Source organism: Thermobia domestica, chromosome 1, assembly GCF_964235325.1.
Source record: "Thermobia domestica chromosome 1, izTheDome1.hap1.1, whole genome shotgun sequence".
In the NCBI taxonomy this organism is placed as follows: domain Eukaryota; kingdom Metazoa; phylum Arthropoda; class Insecta; order Zygentoma; family Lepismatidae; genus Thermobia; species Thermobia domestica.
The window spans coordinates 154,143,835-154,170,655 of NC_137454.1; the positions used below are offsets into that span (position 1 = coordinate 154,143,835).

Sequence of the window (26,821 nt, forward strand, 5' to 3'; positions counted from 1 at the left end):
CATTAGAAACGAAGTTTCCGTTTTTATAAAATTTTTGATAATAGTAACACTTTATTTAAAGGGTATAATTCTGGATTATTTGGAAATATTCAAATAAACTAGAATGAAGACGATAATACTAAGCAACATTATTAGAACACAACATTGCTGTTTAAGAAATTGACAGAATCAAGCTTTTCTTTAAAAAAAAAAAAGAGCGTAGGGTATGGGATTCGAACTGATGATCGTGGATAAAAACAGAATACTTGCGGATCGTGCACTAACCGTCTACCCTACGAAGGTTTGTTAACGTTCATTCTCTTAGTAAACGCATATTAGAAAATCACTACCACAAACTGCCTGATCGCTTCGCGTATTTTGTGGGTTATTTCCTTTTATTTGTTTGTTTACGTATAAAATTTTAAATATCTATTATTATTAGAGCTATGCATTATGTATAGCAACTAACATTATGGAAGATTTACGTTGTATTTCTAATAAAGCATGAAATTCCCTCTCTCTCTGTAAATTTCGCCACGCGTTTGTCACGCTTACGAAAATGGAACTTAGAATTTCGCGATGACTTTCGGAAATTTATTAATTAACTTCTTTATTTCTTAATTTTTTACAGATTTTTTTTTAAATATGAGGCTTCCTTTTTCTGCATGTTTCTAAGAAGACATTTAACATTTTCTGTCATAAGAAAGAGAGTTACTTCTATTTATGTAATTTTGAAAGACATGCGACAGAAATTCTGGACAGAAGTGTAGTTTCCTCTTTTATTTATACCCTATTCCTAGACACAGACAAAACAACTTTCCTCCATTTTATTGTTTCTTTAAACAAATGACGTAATGACCCATACCTTCGGTCTTACTTGTTAGCTCTAAACTTCATGCGTCTCGATTCGTTTTTTTTTTTTTTTTTTTTTTTTTGCTTTTTCTACTTGTGCTCAAGAATTAAAAATGGTTCTGTGTGCGCGGGGATCGATCCGTGAACTACAAGATCTTCAGACCACCTTGCAATCGAATACTCAACGAGGGAGGATGGCCAGAGCAGAGAAACTGATTTCTTTGTTCAAGAGACATACGCACATTACTCTGGCTTCGCTATCTCGATCTGTGTGCGAATTTACACAACTAACTCGGTCTTCAAATTTTACACTTGATTTCACCAACAAGTTATAAGCTTAAACGCTACATGTAACGTTGATAAAACGTTAAAGGAAATAACACAAGTTACAAATAGTGATCAAACTTACAACTCTAGTTACAAGAACTTTTCTGTTCAAAGTGTCACCTCACCTTCCTATCTAGAAAAAGACCCGGGTTCGATTCCCGGCAGAAGCACATATGGCTCAGATTCCACGTTAATCAGTAGGCAGCGTCTCGTATAGCCTTGCTGCTGAAAGGGACGTTAAACTCAAAATCAACTTAATATCTGGAAGAAGGGCAAAACAAAATTCATTACTGCTACCAGCTAACAAATATTTATATTCCATTCCTTGTTCTCATAAAATAATAATTCTGTCAATTGATAAATGTAATAATATTATCACGTTCATGTGTAAACCTAAAAAGAATCTGATATAAAGTATATCTCTCTTGTTTCTATCAATAGCTTCGACTGTGTGTCTTTTTCTTTCGTAATAATAATAATAATAATAATAATAATAATAAATGGACACTGTTTTCCTCAGAAACTTGCGACTTTAAGGTCTACAGTGTAGAGCTCTGCCGACAACAACACACTGGACATTGTTTATAAAATATTCATTAACTTATTGTCTACGGTTTGAACTGCAAGAAATGATCATATTTCTTCGGGATAATGTGAATACAAAACTGAAATGATGTGTTTCTACACAATTTTCTTTTCTCGGATGACTGGATAATTTAAAAAAACTTCTATTGTAAGGAAAATAAAAATATGTCTTCAGGGGGAATCGATCTGAGGACCCCGTGCACTTGAGCCAACGGTGTTACAGATTACACCATCAAGACCGGCTTGCAAAGAAAGCGCTACATTGAGTGATTTGTCGAAAGAGTCCAAGCACATTACATCGCATTGTATTTTTTCCTTGTTTCGTTTTTATAGCGTTCACTCTTTGTGTTTTTCGAACAATGCACGAAAAAGCAAATACATTTTTCGCCACGATGCCTAGGAATACTGTTTTAACTGATCAGCAAATAGGAAGCTACTGGCGAAATAATATGGAGTAATGTGTAGTATTTCATTTGCATAGCAGCAAGGGGCAAGATACTATCCCGCGGAAAACATGCATAAACTTATTGACAGACAATACAAGACTAACTCTGGGCAACTTTTAGGCATAGACTCTTGAGTGGTCCATTTGAGCACCAATTTTCCATTCGTAGTTTGCCAATCAAAACGTTCGTGTTGAAGGAAATCAACATTTGAGTCGCTGGCGTGCCGCCAAATGTATGTTTAAAGGTGTGCTCGCTTTATGTTGAGCATTAGAGTATCTTTTGTTGGTGGAAGTTGGTCCGAGTTTTTGTGACCGACCATATCAGCACACACAGCATTGATCGAGAATTTTTGTAAGTTGGTATAGAGATTCATCACAAATTTTTCTGCACGTGTTATCGTCTCTCATCTACATTACCAGATACTAAGTTACTTACCAAGTATGATTTTTTTTAAAAATATACATTCCATGCTTTCTTTTTTCCAATTCCTGCGAACTGAGTGATGTCGCTTCTAGTAAGTACATGGAACGCTTATTCACAATTGAGTGGATTGGAATAAATTGTAATTTTATTGCTGTTCTAGTAGATATCCATATTCGTCTGCCTTAATTGTTTTAAAAAATGTATAAGGAGAACAATAACATCGGTGTCTTTGGAGTCAATGAGCAGCTGCTTATAACCGCAGCTAGAAGCGTGGTATGCGTGAAGTATTAACCTCATATCAGCGTATTCATGAACATTTCAGAAATAGTAGGGTTTCTCCCTGTGATGACTCCACGTAAAGTAAATGTAAATCCACCTGACGTAATAACTAACTGTTCGTCTTTCAATATTTGCCAACAGAACCTAATCAGCTCTAAAGAAAGAAATGCTGCGAGGTCAGATTTGTTTTCAGGCAAATCACTATAACATTTCCAGTGCTAAGGAAGCGGACAATCTCGACCTTCAATACTTCCCCAAATCTGTCAGTAAGTACTTTCTGTTCGCCTAAATTTTGTATCTCCTTTAATAGAACATGGGCTATAATGGTAGAATAAATCATAAATTCGTGAGCACGGCCTGTTTAGAAAGTTCAGCACACATTTTACAAAAATTTTCCGCCAAATCACCACCAGTCAGTTTGCAGACACTGGGAAACAGAAAGCATGGAATGTATATTTTAAAAAGCATATTTGCTAAGTAACTTAGTATCTGGTAGTGTGGATGATGAGAAGATAGTACGTGCAGAAGAATTTGTGATGAATCTCTATACCAACTTACAAAAATTCTCGATCAATGCTATCTGTGCTGATATGGTCGGTCACAAAAACTCAGACCAACTTCCACCAACGAAGGATACTCTAATGCTCAACATAAAGCGAGCACACCTTTATTTGGCGGCAGGCCAGCGACTCGAATGTTGACTTCCTTCAACCCGAACATTTTGGTTGGCAAACTACGAATGGAAAATTGGTGCTCAAATGGACCAGTCAGGAGTCTATGCCTAAGAGTTGCTCACAGCTAAAGTCTTGTACATGTAAACATAAGTGGGACACAAACAATTGAAGGGTACACGGGAATAACGATCTTTAAGTCCATTCTTTTACGAATTTGAGCTGTTATCACCATTTTATACAACAAATAGTGGTCTTACATATAGTAAACTGTGTATTTCGAAAGAGAGATCAATGTCCCTGGAATTAGCTTTGGAAGGTTCGTGTATTGTGGAAAAACGATCAAAGTTTACAGGTCCATTGGAAAAACGATCGAAGTCCTTAGATTACATTTCCAGTAAGAGGCTATTCATACTTAGAATGAGATAAAAACATGGACATAATAAGAACCCAATCCAAATATAAAACACCTGGCATGAGGTCATTGAACACTCATGAAAAAAAAAAAAAAAAAAAAAAAACTTTCATTGTGATAGACTGTAAGTAGGAATTTTTCCGGCAATGGACAACAAAGAAAAAATGCCCCTTCGCACAAAGGAAATCTTATAATTCCTTGTGAAGAAGATGGATACACTGGTTCACCTACGAAAGTCATATTTTGGTCCACATGAAACATACAAAATCATAGAAACCTCTCAACATCGAGAACTGAAAGCAGATCCATTGCCTCCAATAAAGCAGGAAGAGCCGATTGGAATTTCCTGTACAAAATTTGAAAATTTGTAATTATGTGGGCCAGAAGCGAAACAGTACTTCAGTTCATTGAGAATGCGCAGAAATGAGGTAGATGAAGACAGTAAGTAAGTTTCCGTAAAGACAGCCCCACAAGCAAGAAACAAGGTGGAATATTATCGCTATGCTTGTATTGTTTATTCAAGGAAGGTTCTGTATTTTCGTTCTGTAACTGTACTGTTTCTATTTTTAACTGTTAATTATTATGACTGTAGAATAAAATAAAACTGCATATTACTCAAGAACAGAAAAAAATGGCGTAATATTGTCTAGAACAAATTGAAAATGGTCCTTACACTTTCAAATCGCTTTTTGTCAAAACGTTTAAAAGTGGATCGTTTTTCCAGTGTATCCTTGAATTGCAAGTATATGCAGGCTTCAGTGGAGTGCATGAAAAGCTGTAGTTTTAATGGTAACAAGTGCTGTAACTTACTTATGAACACTTATGTACCAGAAAATGATTTATCTGATGAGGATTCAAAAGACTAAAGAAATATGTAATTTTGCAAATATTTTGCGCAGATTTCATATGATAATGTACAATATTACTATAGTTTTGATTTTTTCCAGTAATTACTAAGTGTTTAATAAGTTCAATGTAATATTCTCAATAATTACATATAAATATGTTAGTGATTTCTGCAAAAACATTTTTAAAGTGACCATTGAGAAAATACAGGCTCATTCTTGATTTTAGAAATACTCTTCAGGTGTACAACGATGTTAACAATCATCCTATACACATGTAAATGTTGTTTGCCCTCACTTTAGATATCTGTCCTCACATTATTTATATTTTCTGCTTTTTCATTACGGTAAGATAAACATTTTTGTTAAGGAAATAAGGAATTATTTTCAACGACCCGTGGAAATACGGCACACAAATAGAGTTGAAAAATCGGAATCATCCTTAATATCAACTGTAAATGGATTTTAACACTACAAAAGACATCTCTACTAATCTCAAAATTTTATGATCCTTAATGCACGGTCGTATCAAGTGAAAGGAGACCTAGTAATGATCATGATAGTGCAGAAGAGCTCAAGGGAGAAGGATGAAAAATGTTCTTCAAATATTGTTTAAAAAAAAAAAAAAAAAAATCAGCTTTTATCTCGAAAACAAAACTATTTTTGACTGACATGAGCTGAAATTCAATGATGCCATTTGAAGCATAAGCATTTGAATCAAAGTGCACTTTCCTTCAAACTTATCTCGCTGTACGGTTACTTCCGGAAGTAATCCTAATAATATTGCTACCGTTGGAAAGATAATTTAATGGTCTACAAATTTAATTAGGGATGTTTCTTTTTTTCATATCTCAACTCATTGGGGAGATACAGAACAAAAAAGAAAATATTAAGGACAGAATATGTCAGTTTTTAATGTTTAAGTTAAATTTTTCGAAAACCCGTTGGGTCCATCCAAAGCATGAATAGAGAAAGTCGTAAAGCACACCTTACAGATAAAACCGGAAAAAGAAATTCATTAATGTCTTAATTAGCTTGGAAATATGGCTTTTATTTGAAACGCTCATTTTTAGCTTCAGTAGAGAGGGGAGGGGGTGTAGGGGGAACTTTCGCTCGTATCAAGCGACCGGCGGTCTAGAAATGATTAGAATAGTGGACTTGATGAATTAGGACCACCGGTTGCTTTTACTCTCTCGGGTTGATCCAACTCCTTATTTTGGAGACTTTTCCAGATTCTGCCTCCCGACTATCATGCCCATGCAGAGTTTGTAGGATGCCTTTCACCCTAGTCTGAGCAAGTTCTGGATTGTTCTTTTGTAGCCTGTGGTCCAAAGGTGACAGAGCACGTACCAGTTTGTACTTCAGAGGGCTCCTTTCCACAATCTTCTTGATTGTGCCCACAAAAAGTTTCGACAGTCAAGCCTGAAAGCTAGTTTGTTTATCTGATGCTTACAGCTCTTTCAGTAGTATTTTTGTTAAAACTGATGTCCACGAAGATGAAAAGTCATACTTCAATTACTGCTACTAAGAAGACGGTGATGATGAGAAATGGATGAAATAGTGGAATGAAGAAAGTAGGAGGAAACAGCTCCCGACGAAACCCTCGCACACGGTATTTGTCCACCGCAAAGTTCACTTGGCGCGAGCTGGGATCGAACCACAGACCCCAAGCACCAGACGTGAACGCTCTACCACTGAGCCACCGCGGCCCCTATTCACAAATTGGGTCTATCTGAACAATTTTTGCATATACTAGGTGCTGTCAAACACTTAAATAATATTCGTACCTCTTGTGATTTGAAATAATTATAAACAGAAATCGGATCTAATTCCGATATTCTACGTTTGACGTTAACTCCTTGGTCATTGCAAGATTTCGAAAGAATTAATGGTTGAAATTTGCTCTTCAAAACTTGTCTTACACGACGTTTTGCTCCAGCAATACTGCTATCTGCATTCTTCAAATATGGAATGTCTACACAATTTTTAGGAACTGGAGGTACACACAATTCCTGAAAATAAAATAAATAAATAAAATATTATTGGGCCTAACATTCTATCAGTTTATTTTTAACACTCGAACATTAGTATCAATATAATTGTTATTTTGCGTCACTAAAAATACAAGAAACTTAAAATAAATTTTCACATTGTATTCCATCGCAAATTCTAAAGTATACCAAAAAGCAAATGAATATAATTTGGATTTGGATAACACACTCTCAATCTGAATACACAGTTACTATCCACCACATTCTACTACAAATATAAGTTGGCACTAGGTATGCTTTTATTTTCAATCTCTTATTGCATGCCATTATTACGTTAAGGATTATATCTTTTAAGGAACAGTACGGAAGTGTCAATTCAGTCTCAGACGAACCACTTGAGGAACAGCATATACCAATTAACACTACCTCCAGAATAAAAAGTGGGAGACAAAACGACATTATGATATGATGTTGCTAGGGGCACTATCCAGACCAAGTGGATGTATTAAACCTTATGTTAGAATCCACATAGGCGTTTGCTGGAATGTACTATTGAGATTATTAAGTACTAGGACAAAGAAGTTATTACTGGTAATTTTCGGAGCTTTGGAACATAAACCAATATACTCTAATCGATTGATGATAATACAAGACAATGATGTAAATTCGGAAGTTGATTATTATTACTATTATTTAAATGTCAACAACGATTCGTTATAACGGCTTAATAGCTAAGTGTTTCAGCTGAGTGTTGTTAAGAATCACACAAGTACCTTTTTATTTTCATATGTTTACATTAGAAATACCTTTATACGTATATATACTGGGTGTTTGACTGAGTACTGGGTACCTGAAATACACTACCTTGCAGGGGACCTAAAAATGAAAGAATAAAGATTCCTACATAGTTTTAAATAAGTACATAAATAAAAAAAACTACATCGTTTCATAAATAGAAGGTCTTCCTATGCGAGTATAGCCGTAATAATAATAATCATATACCTCCGCAGGACCGAATGGAAATGTGAATTTTCCTGTATGTGTAATGGAAGATTTTCTGTTAATGGAAGATCTGTTTATGGAAGATTTTGAACATCAAATTTTGCACAGTTTTTCATGGCACTATTTTTGGTCCTATGAGTGATTTTGCGGCAAAATTCTGAAATATTTTCTTTTTCCTTATGTGCAATTCCTCCATGATAATTCGCTGAACAAATACCCTATCCAAGTTCACTAGTTTAGCCTCTATACGCACACCACACTCCATCTTCGGTCACTTTTGATCACATTTACTCTGTTGATGTTCGTATCAGTAACTCGTTTGTGGTCTGCTTGAACAATCATTGTCTTCATCACTTTCCTACCTCTCGAGAAACGTTTACGCCACTGAGAGATTTGTATTCTGAACTTGCAAGTCGGAAGGTTATTCATGGATACAGGCGTCCAATTGGCTGCCAATCCATCGCCTCGTTTTGATTGGTCGGTTGTCTGAATTCGTAGGCAGGCTGTTTGTTTTTGTTTCATTCCAATGAAGAATGCCCATGTTTGAGTAGATTGTAGGTCAATATCCCTATTGCTTCCTTGACTTTTCTCTCCCAATAGCCTAAGTACTTGGCTAGCGAAGTTGTATATCAAAATGTGATGTATTTCCCTGGTATACTTAAGCCTAATAATGCTTATAGTGTAAGAAAAAATTGAAATATACCGTGAAATAATACATCGCAGCACGTGTTATTCTGAACTTGATGATGCGTGGAACTACAGTCTCTAACAGTTCCGACTTCCGCCGACGCATTGGGCTTCCTTTTGGCTACTTTGGACTCACCTTTAATCAGAACATATGTCAGAATTCTGTTGTGAGCATATCTGGGAATTATGCCTGTATGGAATCCCCTGTGCACACATTGCACATTGTTGAAATATGTATTTTTGAATGGTAATATCTGACCTCCTTGAAGCTTATACAGATCGCCACTCAACGGTTTTGGACGGCCCAAGCTCGAAATTATGTGCTTTTGTCCACAGGCTCATAGGAATTTTCTTTTCTTTTTAATGTTAGGAATAACCTCTTAGAGTTATCGGTATAGTTCATTAACACATGGCCGTCCTCGCTAATCTAGTGGCTAGCACTTGTGCCTTTGATGCACGTGATCCCGGGTTCTATTTCACGTGAGAGAGCACAAAAAATTAATTTCACAATCATTCACTTTCATTAATCATCCGTCTTCTTTAAGCTAAAGGGCACAATCATTGGACATTAAACTAAAAATAAATAATAATAATATCATTTCAATTTCATTAACACACTGCATACAGAGTGTTCCGCGAATAAACGTACAAACTTCGCACACATGTTCAGGATCTCAATAGAAGAAAACAAAGTTTATTGCGATAGTACAGTTTATAATGAGATGTTTGTCGGTTGTTTTATTTAGTGTAGTCACCCTACGGCCAATTTCATTAATTACTTTGAATTACCGTACCTCCGTAATTAGATCTTAATTTTTGAGTTCAACAGCCCTTTTAGCAGCGAGGCTATATGAGAAATTAGATCTTTCCGAGCAAAGTTTTAAGGTCCTGAACAAGTATTAAAAGTCTGTCAGTTGTTTTATTCAATTTAACCACCGTACGACCAATTCCACTAATTACTTTAAATTGGTCCCATCTCCATAGTTAGGTATCTGACACCACATTTGTTGATAAACTTGGTCTTCTAGTATTGAACTCCTGAACATGTATGCGAAGTTTGTCAGTTATTTATACGAGGCGTCTTAAATAACAGGATGCACCCCTGTCAGTAGTATACATAGAGCAGCAGAGAGCGCATGCGCGCAGAGCAACCTTGAACTTTCGAGAAGATACTGAAGTATACGAGTTTCAGATATCAGTTGGGTTCAGTCTGTGAGCAGCGACAGAATAGAGAGGTACGCAATCGTGTTGCCAGAAGAATGGCAAATGTGAATATTGAGCAGCACATTAACTTAAAATTCCTTGTGAAATTAAAGAAATCACCGAATTGTTGGAGGATGTGTATGGCAATAATACGATATCATGTACGCAAGTGTTCGAGTGGCACAAACGCTTCAGCGAGGAACGTGAGAACGCTGATGATGATGAAAGACCGGGTCGTCCTGTCACAGCAACAACAGGGAAAAATGAAGTAAAAGTGATTGACGTCCGGAAAGATTGCAGACTCAGCATTCAAATGATAGTAGATATGGTGGGTACCCATAAAGAATCTGTCCGCGCAATTCTGCATGACTATTTGAACATGCGCAAAGTTTGTCCTAAAATGGTACCAAAAAAAAAAAAAAAAAAAAACCTTAGGCAGGAGCACAAGGATTTCCGGAAGCACATGTGCAGTGACATACTGGAATGCCTGGAAACAGAATCGGACTTGTCAACGAAAATCGTCACTGGTTACGAGACGTGTATCTTTCAGTATGTTCCTGAAACGAAAAGCCAATTCATGCACTGGAAAACTCCCTTATCACCGCGAATGAAAAAGGCACGCAAGAACAAAGCGAAAGTGAAGGTTATACATATTTTGTTTTCTGGTATCAATGGCCTGCTCCTGATTGAATGAGTACCATGAAGTCAGACGTGAATAACCAGTATTATCAGCAGGTTTTGTTGGGTTGCGAGAACGCGTGAGAAAGAAAAGGCCTCTCTTGTGGAAGAACAATGAATGGATTGTACAGCACGACAATCCTTCTTCGGATACTGCTTTGATGTTAAGCAGTTTCTCGCAGCTAAGAAGACTCTAGTGTTGGAACAACTATTTTATTCACAGGATTTGGGACCGTGCGATTTTTTCTTATTCCGAAAATGAAATCCGCCCTAAAGGAAACTTATTTTCATACTGTGGAAGAGGTGAAGCAGAAAACGGCAGCATTATTCAAGACGGTGACACTTAATTTTCACAATTGCTTCCACCAATGGAAACTTCGTATGCAAACGTGTATAGAAAGGGGTGGGGAGTATGTTAAAGAAGCTCATCTACAATTTGTAAGTTTGTGACAATAAGCCGTATATAGATAGGGTGCGGCAGCTATTTGAGTAGTACACATAGTATAAGTGACAGTATCCTGTATTCTATTGTAACATATCCCTTTTTGTTGCAGGTAAACATGGCAAACCGTACGCTAACCCAGGAAATGAAGAGGCATGCAATCATGGTCTCTTTGGCTGCAGGACAGCCAATTCCAAGATCGCTGCCTTCCTGAACGTCACCCGGTCATTCATCTTAAAGTTCGGAGAGAACTGGAGGCCGCCGGTGGTGATGTGGAAACCGTTTCCCACAGGGAAGAACGACATTGTCAGCGCTCGGACAGGACCAGGACGCCCGAATTCATCGCTTCCATCCAAGCTGTTGTCGAAGCGGGCCCAGGAAAGTCCATGAGGGCACTCGCAAGAGAGAAGCAGGTTGACAAGGCAACCATCCAACGTGTAGTGTATGAAGACCTCCGTTACAAGTCGTACGTGATGCGGAGAGGCCAGTTCATATCCGCGAGAACCAGGGAGAATAGAGTGACCCGCACCAGGCGCCTTTTGAACAAGCAAAAACATCCCGCGCAGCCAGAAATGCTCTGGTTCTTCTCGAATGAGAAAATCTTCGTCCAGGACCAGAAAACGAACCGCAGAAATGATCGGTGGCTGTGTAAAACACCCGAGGAGATTCCGACCGTCAAACACATCAAGTTCCCTGCCTCCGTAATGGTTCTGGGAGTCGTGAGCAGTGAGGGCGACGTGATGTCTCCACATTTCTTTAGTCAAGGTGCCAGAGTCAATGCCGTTGCTTACACCGATGTGTTGAAGATGGTTGTGCAGCCCTGGATTACTGCTATAGCACGTGGCAGGCCACATGTTTTTTCAGCAGGACTCTGCTCCCGTCCATACGGCCCATTCAACCCAAGAGTGGTTGGCCACGAATTTACGTCTGCAGTGTAGTTAAGAGGGCCTCTAATAAGCATCCACACAACACCGTTGCGGCTCTCAGGGCAGCCATTGTGGATGCCATGACAAATATTTCCACGACCCACCTCAATCATGTCTGCCGACGGTTTCGACACCGTTTAGAGGCTGTTATTGCGGCAGATGGCGGTTTCATAGAATGATATCCTGTATAGTGTCTGTTTTCACATGTACACAATGTTCAATGCTCCATCTTCCGTCTCTGCTTCTTTTTCACGTGGAAAAAGTGTTTGTACAGCTGACATATTCAATAAAATAATAGTAATAATAACATCACTTTTCAATTGATTAATACTTTGTAGGGTTCCTTTTAGCGGCTATAATTGCCTGAAGTCTTCTGTAAATGGGAACGTCTAAGTTCGCTTAAGTTTTAGGTGAAATATTGTCTCATTCTTCCAACAAAGCATTTTAGATAATTGCTTTGATAGAAATAACCCTGTATTTAATTCTTTTGGTCAAAAACTTTCCATAAATGTTCTATGGAATTGATGTCTGGTTACTATGTGTGTATGTGAACTTGTTTGGGTGCATATTAGTACCCACATCCTAGTATTATGTGCTGTATGTTTTGATTTCTTATCGTGCAGAAATACGCAGTCATTATTGGGATCCATTTTTGCAGTTCTTCGCCGAAGATTGCTATTTAAAATATTGACATATTTTCTTTGGTTCATCGTTCCTTCTATAAGACACAAATTCCAGACACCAACAGCACTCATTGGCCGTCAAAGATACATAGATCCTCCAGCGTATTTCGCTATGAGAGTACGATTTTTGGAATCGATCTCTGTTCTCTTCATTCTTTGCATAGTTTTTCTCCCATTTGACCCAAAGAAATTGTACTTAACTCTCGTCGATGAAAATAACTTTGCTTCAAACATTAAAGGACTTGAGGGAATTCTAGGCGCTTCTTGCGATTACTGTTAATCCTCAAGTTTTGTTTCTTGAGATAGGCAATTAAAGCATGCTGTTTTCAACGCATTTTTCACTGTAGCCAATAATACCTTTGCCCGTCGTCTCTGCAGCTTATTTGCAATCCGAGGGGCACTTATCTTGTAATTAATTTTGATAATATGCATTATTATGTTCTTGTATCTATTTGATGGTTCTCCTGGGCGACCATTCTTACGTTTATTTTTAATTGACTTCGTAACGCTGAATCTATCTAATATCAATTGCACCTTGAGGAAAGTAGTTCCGTGATTTTAGATTTTTCATATACCGATTTAGTTTAATTGTGAACCCTGATAATAATTTTTCTTTCATCCTCCGTTGTTTCTTTTCCTTTGTGTGCATTATTATCTTACATTTTTCTAAATGTTTGTGGTGAACGGAGGCCGAGAAATAGGTTGCTACTTCTGTCAGCAACCTTCTCAAGCACCAATGCAAGGATAATCACACTAACAGTGCTTGGCAGGTATCTTTACTATGAACAAAACTACGGTGTGCGAATATTTTTTCGACGGGAGTAAAACGTGAAACCAGCGAACTACACTGAATAGGTAGCATAACTGGTGAACTAATGGTGCAAGATAGTGTGAACGTAAATGCATAGGGTTCATACATATGATATACTATATATCATATCAACTTAATTTACTCGTTAAACAATCGTAAACAGGCGTTCATTCTTAAAAAATAGTAACTGTACGAGTATTTTTTCGAGTCACTGTATATATATTTTTAAAAAAACTGTTTCATTTATCTCTCAATACTAAGCTACATCGTTGAGTTGCGTTGTGAAGTATGTGTAACAAATCAGTTTCTGTAGTTATTTCTTTTCGAACTAACTTATAAAAACATTTTAAAGGTGTTCAGGACTATAAATTCTACTATTAATTAAAAAACGGAAGAAATCCTTTTAAGGGAAAAGTAAAAACGTATAATGTAAAATACGCCAGAACATCTCGCAACCCCACTCTCGACCTTCCCGAACGAAAAACGACTCGCTCGTCACCGAAATTCACTCTCACTGAAGAGATGAAAATTCAATTATTTGTTGTTTGCTGGTGAGAAGTAAATCCATATCAAATCAACCAATGATGGCTGCTGACAAAATTCATTATATTTTAATTTTTGTACGCAAAGTTGTACTATGTTCAGAGTTGAAAACAGGCATTCATTCATTCGTTTTTCATATGTTCAGTTTTTGTTTTAGCGGGGATTTTGTACAGGCGCTTCAGCCTATTTTGCATTTTACAAAACATTGGGTAAATGTTGTAGCTCCGTTATTTTGAAGATATTGATTTCAAACAAAGAACATTTGAAAGAAAACTAAATGTACATTGAATGTTCAGTGGACACTCAAGTCTACTACATTACAAATCTATATTTAAATATAAATGAACGTCGTTATGTTTGTGACTTCAATAACTTTTGAACTACTGGACCGATCTCGATCAAATTTTCAACATATATGAAATCGGAGCTTAGGATGTCTTTTTTTTATCATTTCACTTTGACGGTGCAATTTAGGGGAGGGGGGAGGAATATATATATAGATATGATCCAAAATGACCGATATTAGTGTTGAATCCATAGTTTTCGGGGTCGTTGAGATGAATAGTGACACTTCAACTTCGTCTATCAGAGAGCACTTCAACTAACGGAACATACTACTAATTTTTATTCTATCAGGCCTTGTTTCCATTTTGTACTAATACACAATAACACACAGAGCAAGACTATGTGATAATATGCAAAAAAACAGTATCACGTAACGGTTTCAACACAATAACTGTGTCTTCATCAGACTTCCACTCCTTCTGGCTGCTTAGGAGTTGGTCATCACTTATATATACTTTCCGGAGATCAACTTTTATTTAGACTCCGCCCCTTCATTAAAAAGTAACACTTGTGTGGCTTTCACTTTCACTTTTCAGCTGCACACGTGTCCAATTAAAAGTTTACTTTTATCGCTGGATACATTCTGTCCTCTAATTATCCTTATTTTCCTAGTTATTTTTTTCCCCTTTCTTCTTCCTTTTCGTTTCTTCTTCTTTAAGCAGGATCTTCTCCCACTCTTTATTTATCGAGAATCCTGCGTTCCAATTCATCACCTTGTCTCCTGCCTTCATAATCTCCCTGGCTTCCTTCCATTTTCTCACCAAAGTTCTGTTCTCTACTCCTGTGACCTCTGCTTCTTCCCACCCTATCCTGTGGTTGTCTCTTTCTGATGCTTGTATATCGCATTGTTGTCCCCTTTCTATCTTACATCATCCTGGTACTGTTTAATCCTTCTTTTTTGTTTCTCCTATGTAAATTTTGTTACACTCCGCGCATTCTACTCTATTATTATTACATCTACTAAAGAACATATTACTCCCCTTTGTTCTTTGTCCGCTATTGCTTTTCTCTTAGTTCTTCTGACTAGTTCAATTATTCTGCTTCCTCCTTTCCTGTACGTCCTAATTCCTGCTTTCCGAAGCATTCTCTTTATCTTCTCTGTTTCTTTCCCTAGGCTTTCTATTCCAAACCAGTTTTTGTTCTTGTCTTCTTCCTCTTCCTTTCTCTCTCTTCCTATGTCTCTTGTGACCCTATCCTCTTCATTGTATCCATTTCTTCTTAGTTGTGTCCAGAACTTCTTTAAATCTGTTTTCCTCTGTTCTTCATTTGTGTTTAGGTCTCCTATTCTTTCTTCCATGTTTTTTATGAAATTCTTCTTTGTACCCTCATCCACATCACTTCGTTTGTGGCAATAAACTCCCGCTGCACACTCTTTTTGGTACCAGGATGTACCAAACTCTCCTCCTTCCGACTTCTTTATTTTTATATCTAAATAGTTTATCTCCTTGTCTATTTCTATTTCATTTTCTAGTCTAATCCCTTTCTTTTCATCTTCTACGTCCCTTATGAATTTCTCCAGCTGCCTTTTCGTTCCCTTCCATATTCCTAAACAGTCGTCCACATAACGGCAAAAAAGAAGCAGTCTTTCTCCTCCTCTTTCTATCGTCTCCTTCTCCCATCGATTCATTATATCTGATAGTACTGGACTCAAACAAGATCCTATATTAAGTCCTTTCTTCATTTTAACAATCCTGTCTCTGATTATGCAGTATCCATTCTCCCACAATGCCTCTAATCCTCTTCTTATCTTCTTACTGTCCCAATTTTCTATTTTCTTTTCACCCATTTCCTCTTCTATTATTCTCAATATTTCTTCTCTCTTAAGGCTCGGGAACATACTCTTAACATCCAGGCTAAATAGCACTGTGCTTTCATTTCTTCTTCCTAATTTATCTATCATCCTCTTAACCTCTTGCGTATTCTCTATTCTCCTACTTTCTTGTCCTTCTCTGACTGCCTCGGCTATCCTCTTAAGCTTTTTCTCCAACAGTTCTAACATATTATTCATGCAGCTAAGCACCGGCCTCAACTTCACTACATCTTGTGGATTTTTGAAAATCCTTTCATTTTAGGTAGCTTTCCTTCTTCTCTCACTAACCTCTTGAACCGTTTCTTTTTGCAGTCCTCTATAATCTTTTTCTTTATCTTTCTTGTCCTTTTCCGCCACATCTTCATATGTCTCGTCTTTCAGATCTCCAAGTTTTTCTTCATACCATACTTTATCCATCACAACTATAGCTCCCCCTTTGTCTGCCTGTTCCACTACTATGTCCTTCCTCGTTCTTATCCTTTTCATTCCCATTTTCTCTTTGTCAGAGAGATCGCCTCTTTGTCTTCTTGATTTGTTATTTACTAGCTTCCTCCTAATTCGGTTCCTATCTTCTTCATCTTTTATTTCCTGAAGTGCTCCCTTTATTCCATAAACCGCTTCTTCCTTATCTACTTCCTCTTTTGCTACTCTGAATTTATATCCTAGACTTAAAAACTGCTTCTCTTCTTCAGTAATCTCAATATCTCCTATGATTACCACTCTTTTCTCATCTATTATATCTTCTTGTTTGCAGCCTATTCTTTTACCTTTCTCTCTTAATCTCTCTTCTTCTTTTCTTCTGAACTTTTCCTCCCACACTTTTATGTCTTTCATTGTGAATTCTCTTGTAAAAATGCTCAGATTTTCTTCTATTTCTTCTCTTTTCCTCTTATTTCTTTCCTTTATCTCGTTTATTTCCTTCTTCCTTCTTATCTCGTTCCAAATTAATTCCTTCTTAATTTCTTGAGTAGCTTTCTCCATCTAGTGGTCCTGCAATCTACTCCTTTCTTATTGACTCTTAATCATTTGGGCGTTACTTCTTCTTGCAAGCAGATCCTAAGAAATTTAAGATGTTCTTCTTTTTTGATCTCCTTCCTCTTACTATCCTTCCACTTGTTAATTTTCCTCCTCAGTTCCGGAAAATGTCCTATAACTATTCTATCAGGCCTTGTTTCCATTTTGTACTAATACACAATAACACACTGAGCAAGGCTATGTGATTATATGCAAAAAACAGCTGGACTTCTAATTGGAGTTGTTTATCTGTATTAAAACTTTGTGAATTTTGATGGAAGATTGTAAGTGTGTTATTTTTATTAGTAGGAAGTTTATTATTGTATTTCTTTGGAGGCTGATCTATATTTTCACATATTGACGTGTTTTGTTGATTTTTAGTATTCAAATTAAGTTTTAATTTGTTCGAATTCGTACCTTGATTCTGATATTTACATCTATTTGTGCAATGTTACACATAAAAGATCACCATTACTGAATTTAGAAGGAGGATGTCTAACTCTGTGTGATTGTCGTATTGGACATTGTATATCGCTATTATTTACAGTGCGTTTCTTACATGTATCAACCTTCGTTTTTTTTCTATTACCGGATAATACATATTACTAACATTACTACTAATTTACCCTTGCACTTCACCGTCATCATTAGTCTTCAGCTTTGTAATCTACCCTATGATCTGTCTTCTGTATTAAACAAATCCTATCAACATAGTTGAGTCTTTCATCATAACGGTTTACATCTTCGACACCTATGTGTACTACATTGTCTACATTAGTTTCATCTATTTCATATGAAAGCGGAATTGTATTGGAATTTATACTATCAGCTACATTTGCAGTTATCATTTCCTTTAACTTACTACACAAATACTCTTTCCCTGAACCATTCAAATGCAGCCCATGTTTTGTATAATAACTTCTAGGAATATTCTGAATATCCAGTACTTTTAAGTTACGGAAATGTGTACATAACTTAATTATCTTACTATTAGTATATTTTACTGTTAAATTTACACAGGACAGATGGTTCAGATCGTGGCGAAAGGATATTGTGACTACAATAACATGTGTATGTAATAACATCGGAAGGATTTCACGCAATGTTCTAGTTACATCTTCCGCTTCATTTCTTGCCACATCATTAGTACCACCAATCACTACCATTGTATCCTTGTACGTCATTTCTATGCTACTTTTAATAAAGGAGACTGCTATCTCATTCAGCTTAGCATTTGGTTTCATAAACCCAGTTACATTGGTTAACTCTTCATTTAAACATGAAACTACACCACGACCATGACTGTCAGCTACAATAATAGTTTCACCAGGCATACAGGATTTTAACCTAAAGTTGTTGAGTTTCCTTGTACCTACCTAAACTGTTCCTTTGCACCTTGCACTGAGATTTGGTTAATGTTGTAGTATCCGAATGTTTAACTGATGCATTCAACTCATCGGAATTTAATACTCTAAATCTGTTTTAGGTACTTACTTGATACTGTTGGTATGCAAATTTCTGTTCAGAGATATTAACAGATTTATTAGTTGAGATTTTTGATCTAACTGTAGTCCACTTATTGTTTATACCTTGCACTACTTTACAACATTCTTGTTAAGTGCAAATAAAGACTAATATTCCGTTCATTTCTTTTGTTGAGGTCGTGCCAAGTTATCAGTCCTGGTCCAAGGCTTCTGTAAATGTTTCTGAACAAGTGACTTTCTTACAGGATGAGGTTATTAGCCTCACGCCAAACTCCCAAGCTGGAGGACCACTCTTTATCGACTGTCCGCGATTGCTTATTCAGTATATTCGCAGCCAACCTCTACATCTAGAGGTCTCCTCGATCAGCGACCTGAGGACGCGCCATGCCGTGGTGACAAGAACCCACATTACACGGATTGCATAAACATCTAGTCGAAAATATTGATATTCTTAATTCTTGTTATAAACGCAAGAAACCTCAGTATGTTTGTCAAGCCAATTCCTGATAGTTCAGTCAAGCTCAGTTGTCGCTAGCTGCGCTGCCTCCTACCTGACGTCAAGATATGTCGCTAGTGTCCCGGCAATTAGCAGACAAGCGGAAGGCTTAGGGGGAAAAGTAATGTAAATAAGGGCAAACCTGTAGAAAAAATCATTCGTTTCGTTGCTTTTACCGACATTTCTACAGAAGGATTATGTAATGTGTTAATAACGAAACTTCAGCTTTATGAAGTTTCATTTGAAAAAACCTTCAAACTTAGAAAGGTGCTGCACTACTATTATTACAGTTATTTTAACACATATACCATTTGGCACATTTTTTGTTAAAGATTAACTAACATTCACCTACGAATGTGTGAAGCCGAAGTTCTTCATCACTGAGTGGCCGTCGAAAACAACAAAATTGCCTGCCGAAATTGTACTAGGGATAAAAATATCCTTATACGATTCCCAGAATACATTATAGGCGAGTGTTAGTTAATCATTACAATTAGTTTACTTTTTATATGATCTGCAAAACGACGCAACTTGTGTCATGACTACTCTCGAAAGTATCTGAAACGAAGTGGAATTTCAATTCTAGAGTTATGTATTTCAACAATAAAAAATAAAAAGGAGCTGAAGTGTTTTGAGAACATAAAAATAAGTGCATTGGGACGACAAAAGTAAATCTGACACATATTGAAAACTACTGAACAAAGAAGATTCTTTGTATCTCTTCTTTTCAGATGTGTTCCTGCACTTGAAAAATAGCCTAGATTTATATTTACTGTGGAGCATGATGCTAACTAAGCATCTGACATTAGTTACGCAAATGAGAGATAAGTTTGAATAGAAACAGTACTACGCCTGTTTTCAATAGTGAATCCTCAGTAATCTTCCATCTTTTAAACACTTTTTCCCAACAAATAACTTCACAATTGCCTCCTGTTCTTATCTGATGCTGAGTAGTAATAATAATATTATTAATAATGAAAGAAGATCTATGGGGCGTGTACTGCAAAAATATTTTGTGCTAAATTAACAGCAACATCAATTTATTAGTTTTCTGCGTAGCAATGAACAAATAAGATATATTTCATAAGGTATAAAAATTGGTGGACATCATATTAATAACTCCTATAGCTATAGCAGAAACAAAATGTTGTTTTTAGTACAGTAAAAGGGTGAAGACTTACTCCATGGGTCACACTTCCAAAAGGCATTCGATACAAATTAAGAAATTCTCCAGTCGAGAAGATCTGAGTGTTGATAATTATATTTTATGTTTCTATGATAAGCGTTTCTGACTGCAATTTCGACTTCTTAAACGATTCATTTAATAAGCAATTATTATTATTATGATTATTGTCGTGGTAAAGCAATAACAACAAAGTATTTGTCTTAAGGTTGGCCCACCCTACTCTTCACTAGCAAAAGGATTTTTCATATGCGAGCTAGTTTTATGGATGATTTTTACTTCCCTTATTTTACGTATCGAAAAACCTGCGAGTTTAGGCAAGCCTGTAATCGTCGAATCTTCAACTTCAAACCCTCTGACATGCTGCTTTATTCTCAATACAATTCCAAAGCTCGAGTTTTAACAGCATTTATCTGAAGTATTGAACATTGACCTCAAGACAAAGTCTGCGTGCTCTGGGGACTGATAGGGTAACACAGTAATAAGCGTACCATTACGATAAGCCTGAGACATAATTTTGATTTTCCGCCCAGTCGCATTTTCCCACTATTTAAATTTCACTGCCTAAACTATTTTTTTAAAGAAAATAATCGGTTGAGTCATTTTCGCGAGACTTACAATCAAAACTAGTTTATAATATATGAAATTCTATAAAGTAGTTTTACAGCTGTTTAAATATTTAGTGCCAATACGTTAAAATTAAAATATGCTATGCTTTCTTATACGTGACAAAATAATAAACAAGTAATTTTTTTCATTTCAATTGAACATTTAATGTGTAACTTACCTCGAAAAGCACCATAATTTTAAAATTTTCCATATTTACAGGTTGCTCCAAATTTGCGACATAATCTGGGTCGTCTTTCAAGCCTTTTAAAAAGGAATAAAAGACCATCTGTATCTCTTCGTTTTGCCAGAATGTTCGTATTTTAACAGTTCGTGATATTCTTGTGAGCTGTAAGAACATTATTTTGAAGAGAAATTATTAACAGAATTAATGGGACAAATCATAAACAAGTATGTCAAAAAACGGAAGAAATGACTAATACCCAGAGCACTTTGATTCAATCAGTCTGATCATTAATATGTGCATCAAATAAATAATCAATTCCAGCCCAAATTTGTACAACAGGAATACGTAAATTTGCGTAAATTCAATTTCATCATTATTACGTATGATTTACAAATTCTACTAAAGAATATAGTTTCTAACTGAATCCTTACTTCAATCCAGCCTGCAAACTTTCCTTTTCTTAAAAAAAAAAAAAAAAAAAAAAAAAAAAAAAAAAAAAAAAAAAAAAAGGTAAGTCGGAAAATAAGCTTCCCCTGGGATTATGGACAGAAGTAAGACAAAAGCAGGTGCCAGGCTACGACTGTACGCGGATAGGCGAGGAATTCCCAATTGAGGGTGGCAAGATGGTTTTGCATTACCGCCTCCAAATACGGTCTCGCATTGTTATCCACAAGGAGAATGCTAGATGTCAGAAAGCCAGGCTGCTTTCTGCAAATACGCATATTTCAATCTTGTCAACTTTAACAATACTGTTGAGCATTGATTGTTTCAGCCTCCATACTTTCTGGGCACAAAATGGGGTTCTCACCCGAACTTTCTGCTACCACTGCGATAATGCAATCTCCAGGATCCGTACCAAATGACGTACGGATGGTTCTCGCCTTAAACCGATGTCCTGTATGCACCACTGCTGTAAGATTTTCGAAACAAAAGAGGGAATACTTATTTTCCAACTACTATTCGCAAAATAGAAGAATAATTGTTTAGTATCAGTCTTACCTCATGGCGACCATACATGTTATAGACATTATGTAATGCAGCCTTGTTATACAAGCACAAAGCTTTTTCAAAGTCCTGCAAATCAACCAGCTCAATTAATAAGCCTCTATAAGCCAATGGCACTGTTTTTAGTATAGTTACTCGTTCAAATGAACCTGGATCAACAGGACGATTTGCTTTTTCGTAAAATGAAAGAGCTTCCATCTTCAAGGAGGGGGAAGCTAACAGTGCCGTCAGAATGTGGTTGTAATGACTCGTCAAATCTGTAATGTAGGAAGTTTTGAAAAATATAAATATTATCGATAATATTATGTATAATTATATTTAAATTCAACAAATATATAGTCATGTTAAAATAAATCTGGTACTCCACCTTTGTCTTGAAACAATGTCCTGTACTCTCATCCACGAAATTACAACAAATACAAAGACATACTACATTATTTCCACACAATACTATTATGTATCGGGAATCTGAAGACTAGACTGGCGAGGAATCAAATCACTATCTGCCGGGCTAACGCTAGTCACATAACTTTCTGTATTTTTTGTCTATTTCCCGAGCCCTGTCTTTTCAAAGATCTTCTAGTATAGTCGCCATAGCCGACGGATCCAGTCAGGTACCTTTGTATTCAAGCAAGATATCTTGCGATAACTTCACTTACGGCACTTCACTGACTATCTCATGTATGTATACATGTATTAGTTCATTTTCTTAGTATATCTAGTGGGGGCCACTAGACAAGTAAATAATACATAAAAAGACAGTTTTTTCGCTCGAACTTTAAATTATATGAAAAACAGAAAATTAGAAGCCCGATGTCTGAGTGAAGGGATTTTCTGACAATTAGAATTAGGGACACGACAAATTAGAAGTGTTAACAACTGGAATTCAGTCCACTACAGAATCTCAATCTCACTACAGAATTTCCTAATTTTCATTCCTTGTTCCAGAATTCCGCAATTTTGCATGTGCCTTAATTTCGGAACGTGTTACAATTCCAGACTACATTGTAACAGTCGTTTGAAATTCCATTGACGAATTTCGGATAACTTTTCAAGAATGACTCAGGTTATTTTGTGTACATTTCTTAAGAAGGGAAAGAAACACGAGGAGGAAAAAATAGAAAATTAAAAAAAAAAAAGTAAGAAAGAAGCGTCCAGTTAAGTGCCCGGGATGGTGATATTAGACACAGTTTCTTCGTCGAATTACATTAAGTCTTCAAACTGCAAACCACCAGTGTCCAAATACCTTTGAACATGATGATCTACATACCTGATGACATCTTCCAAAGTAGCCACCAGAACTGCTTTACAAGCCATTTCAATTTCATGGCACAGTTTCAGTAGTGACTGTGGCTTCTTACTGTACAATACGTTCTTGATGGTCCCCTACAAGTAAAGATCTAAGGAGGTTAAATTAAGTGAACGTGGGAGTGAACGTGAAATTACTCACTTGGGCCTCGTCATCTTATCCAACGTATCGGTTGAGTGTTATCCAGGTAGGTGGGTATATTTGCAAGAAATTGCGGGGTAGATCCATTTTATTGAATAAGAAATGGATCGCCACGAAACAAAGCCCTAATGAATAGTAAAAATCAAGTGTTCAGCGTTTCCAAATAACCCAGCCAGTACCCCTTCCTTGCAAAAAAAAAAAAAAAAAAAAAAGGTCCAATTTGTCCCTTTGATGATGGGCCATAACACACATTACGTCTTAGAAAACTGATCACTTGCTGCACATGAACATGTTGGTTTTCGGAGGGTCCAGCACACAGTTATCCCGGTTAATTGTGCTACTTAATTTGAACTGTGCCTCATCACATCACACCATTTTGCAAACAAATTTGGCAGCCTTTTCCACCCGCGCAAGAAGCCATGACTGAATTATTCTGCCTGGGTCGTCCTCATTCAGAGTAAAAACTATGGAATTAAAGCTTACCACTTTGCTCTGTGTAAAATACAGCTTACACTTCTTCTATTCACTCCTATTTTACGTTGCGAATATTGTTGATTTCTGTGGTGAGTGTATGAATGCATCTAACATCCAAACAGACGACGCTCTACTTGTGTCTATACGAGACCGATCTGGTCTTCCCTTATGCAAATCCATCACTGTTCCTTCTCTTTCAAACTTATCGAACAAGCAATCAATCCTTAGGCGTGTTGGCTGTTCAATTCCATAGCCCTGCCTCCAGTATCGTTGCACTTCACAGACATTCTCGAAATCACAATACGATTTCAGAATGTTTTTCCCCTGCTCGAATGACAATTGTATATGAGCCATCACCGCACTTTCTCAACTAATTGCATCGTATCACATCGATTAAAACTAACACCATCTGTTGCTACTGTTGAATGATAGTACTACGCGTTGAACCTGTAACCAACGCGAACCGAAGTGTATTGTATGTATAACATATTTAAAGTGCATACATTTTTTCTTTAACAGTTAAGATGTATTGCAAAACAACAAAACTCCTGTCATTTCCAATACGTTAAATGTATGAGGTGGTAACACTAAAGATGTATTCTGGCACCCGGCCGTTGTTATTGGTGTTAGGTGATTATCTTTGTTACGTAACGTGGGATGGGACGGAAGTGTGTTGCGCATACAGTAGTGATGAAAAACGAAAGACCTCTCTGACAAATTATGGGTGCGCAGTTATTTGGAGCAAGTGTATCTAAGATGGCCAGTGTGTTAGGTGTGACACGAGGATGAGTGTGCAAGGCGATGACAACCTAGAGGTCGCATGGTTAAACAACATTTTCGAAAAGTAATAGTGGACGGAAGTGAAGTCTCAGTAACTTGAAAAGCTGAACACTGAAAAAGAATGTCACTAAGGCTGTCAACAACGCTTTAGCGTGAAATATACATATATATTTCACGCTAAAGCGTTGTTAACTGCGTTAGTGATATTCTTTTACAGTATTCAACATATACATAAATACATACATACAATGTTCGAAATGGAAAAATATCAGAGGCGGTACGTTTTATTTACATTTTGACTCGACACACCGGCTATCTAAGTGTTGAAATGCAGTGAAGGTATGTTGCCTAAAAGATTGCATTTCTATTTACATAATGATTGAAAACAATTGGAGAACTTCTCTGTAGTAACGGGGAGGGGGGATATGGAAAGATTTTGATTCCCCGTCAACAACTTTCTCAAAAGATAAAAAATATCCCCTTTTTCAGGTCCGTATTTATATATTGTGTGCTCCTGTGCTCTAAATAATTTGCCCCCCCCCCCCCAAAAAAAAAAAAACGACCAATATTAGAGTTGAATTCATAGTTTTTGGGGTCGCTGAGATTAATAATGACATTTTTAATACGATCCAACTTCAAGGTCATACTTGACTCCCTACGAGGGAGGGTAAGATTTTAAATCGAAAATGACAGATATTAGCGTTGAATTCATAGTTTTCGAGGTTGCTGAGTTTAACGGTATCAGTTTTCACGATGTTCAAGTTCATTCTCACTCTTCTCGGTGGGGATGGGGGAAGATAACTTTTTAAAAATAATCAGATAAGCTAGCCAATTAGTGACTACTGCAATGCGAATTAGATATATTAACATATTTTCTCGCGCTTGTGCGGGACTCTGCGGGTTGCTAGTTTTAAATATTACTTTATTGTGAATCTTTAAAAAAAATCTTGAGGGTCGCAGTGGCTCTGTGTAGAGCGTTCATCTCTGGTGCATAGGGTTCTTGTTTCGATCCCAGCTAGCGCCAAGTGAACTTTGTGGTGGATTTTCTCGGGGTTCTTTCGTTTCCTCCCACTTTCCTCATTCCACCATTTCATTCATCATCATCATCACTTTTTCTTTAGCCTCGCCGGCATAACCATCACACGTAAAACTTAAAATGATTTCATTTCGTTTCATTTAAAAAGTCCAAAATTTTGCCGACCTCTAATTTCAGCCGCTCTGTGCTCGAGAGCAGAATAGCACTTACCTAAATACGGACCTGCCCTTTTTAAAAACAAAGATTGTATTATAAAGAATTATACATGAAAATGTTCAAAGACCAAATGAGGATATTAACAATTTCCTGCGGAAAACTCCAGGTCCCCCACTCGTCTATGGGTATTCCAAACTCCCAGAAAGACCGCCCCCATTCCAGACAATTCCTAAATCCACCCATACTCAAAATACAGCATTAAGGCAAGAAGAGACACACACACATATATATATACATAACAAAGAAACAATTCAATATGGAACATCAAAATATAAACTAGGTGAACTTCTTTGAAGACACCTCGTTTTAGGAACAAGAGGTAGAAAAAAGATGACAAAAATGTCAGTGTTCTCAACTTAGAAATTATTTCTACATAAGAAATAAAATCTTTTTACGTGCAAAACTATTCGTCAGTTACAGTGTATAAAAACGGATTTATTAAAGGTATTTAGCATCTACTTTCCAGTGACGTATGTTTTAATCAGTGAAAAACCAGAGACGGTATGCCTTCATCACTAAAAAAACAGAGGCAATATGGCATACCACCGCATACCGTCTCACTTCGACCAGTGCTTACATACATATACACACACATATATATATTATATAGTCCATCAGTTAAGTAATGAAACTAATTTTGTGACCAAACAAAAATAATGTAATAATACCTATTTATTATTAAGAGTACATCCCTCCTGCGTCAATACAGCGAGTGGCAAGATCACGCAAGAAGTAGAACGACTTCTGCAACTCAGTTTGGGGTATGTTCCGTAATGATGTTGTCACAGCAGCTTGGATGTCTTCAACATTGTCAAAAAGTTGTCCTTTTAATGGCCACTTTAGATCAGGAAACCAAAAATAGTAGCAGGGGGGCATATCTAGGGAACTGGAAGTGTTGCATATTCTAAGGGAGAGGGGTTTAAAATTTATGACAAAATTAGTTCTTA

The 26,821-nt window shown here is 36.7% G+C and overlaps 1 protein-coding gene across 3 annotated transcripts in view; it reads right to left on the reverse strand.

Moving 5' to 3' along the window:
- LOC145690148 (uncharacterized) overlaps window positions 1-26,821 on the reverse strand; it is a 135,058-nt gene that overhangs the window by 15,046 nt on the left and 93,191 nt on the right. For all 3 annotated transcript variants that reach the window (XM_081764767.1, XM_081764759.1, XM_081764776.1), the window contains 3 exons: window positions 21,913-22,175; window positions 20,908-21,075; window positions 6,610-6,834 (listed from right to left, as the gene is read on the reverse strand). In XM_081764767.1, the coding sequence (XP_081620893.1) occupies window positions 6,610-6,834; window positions 20,908-21,075; window positions 21,913-22,175 (656 nt within the window). The remainder of the gene's footprint in view (window positions 1-6,609; window positions 6,835-20,907; window positions 21,076-21,912; window positions 22,176-26,821) is intronic.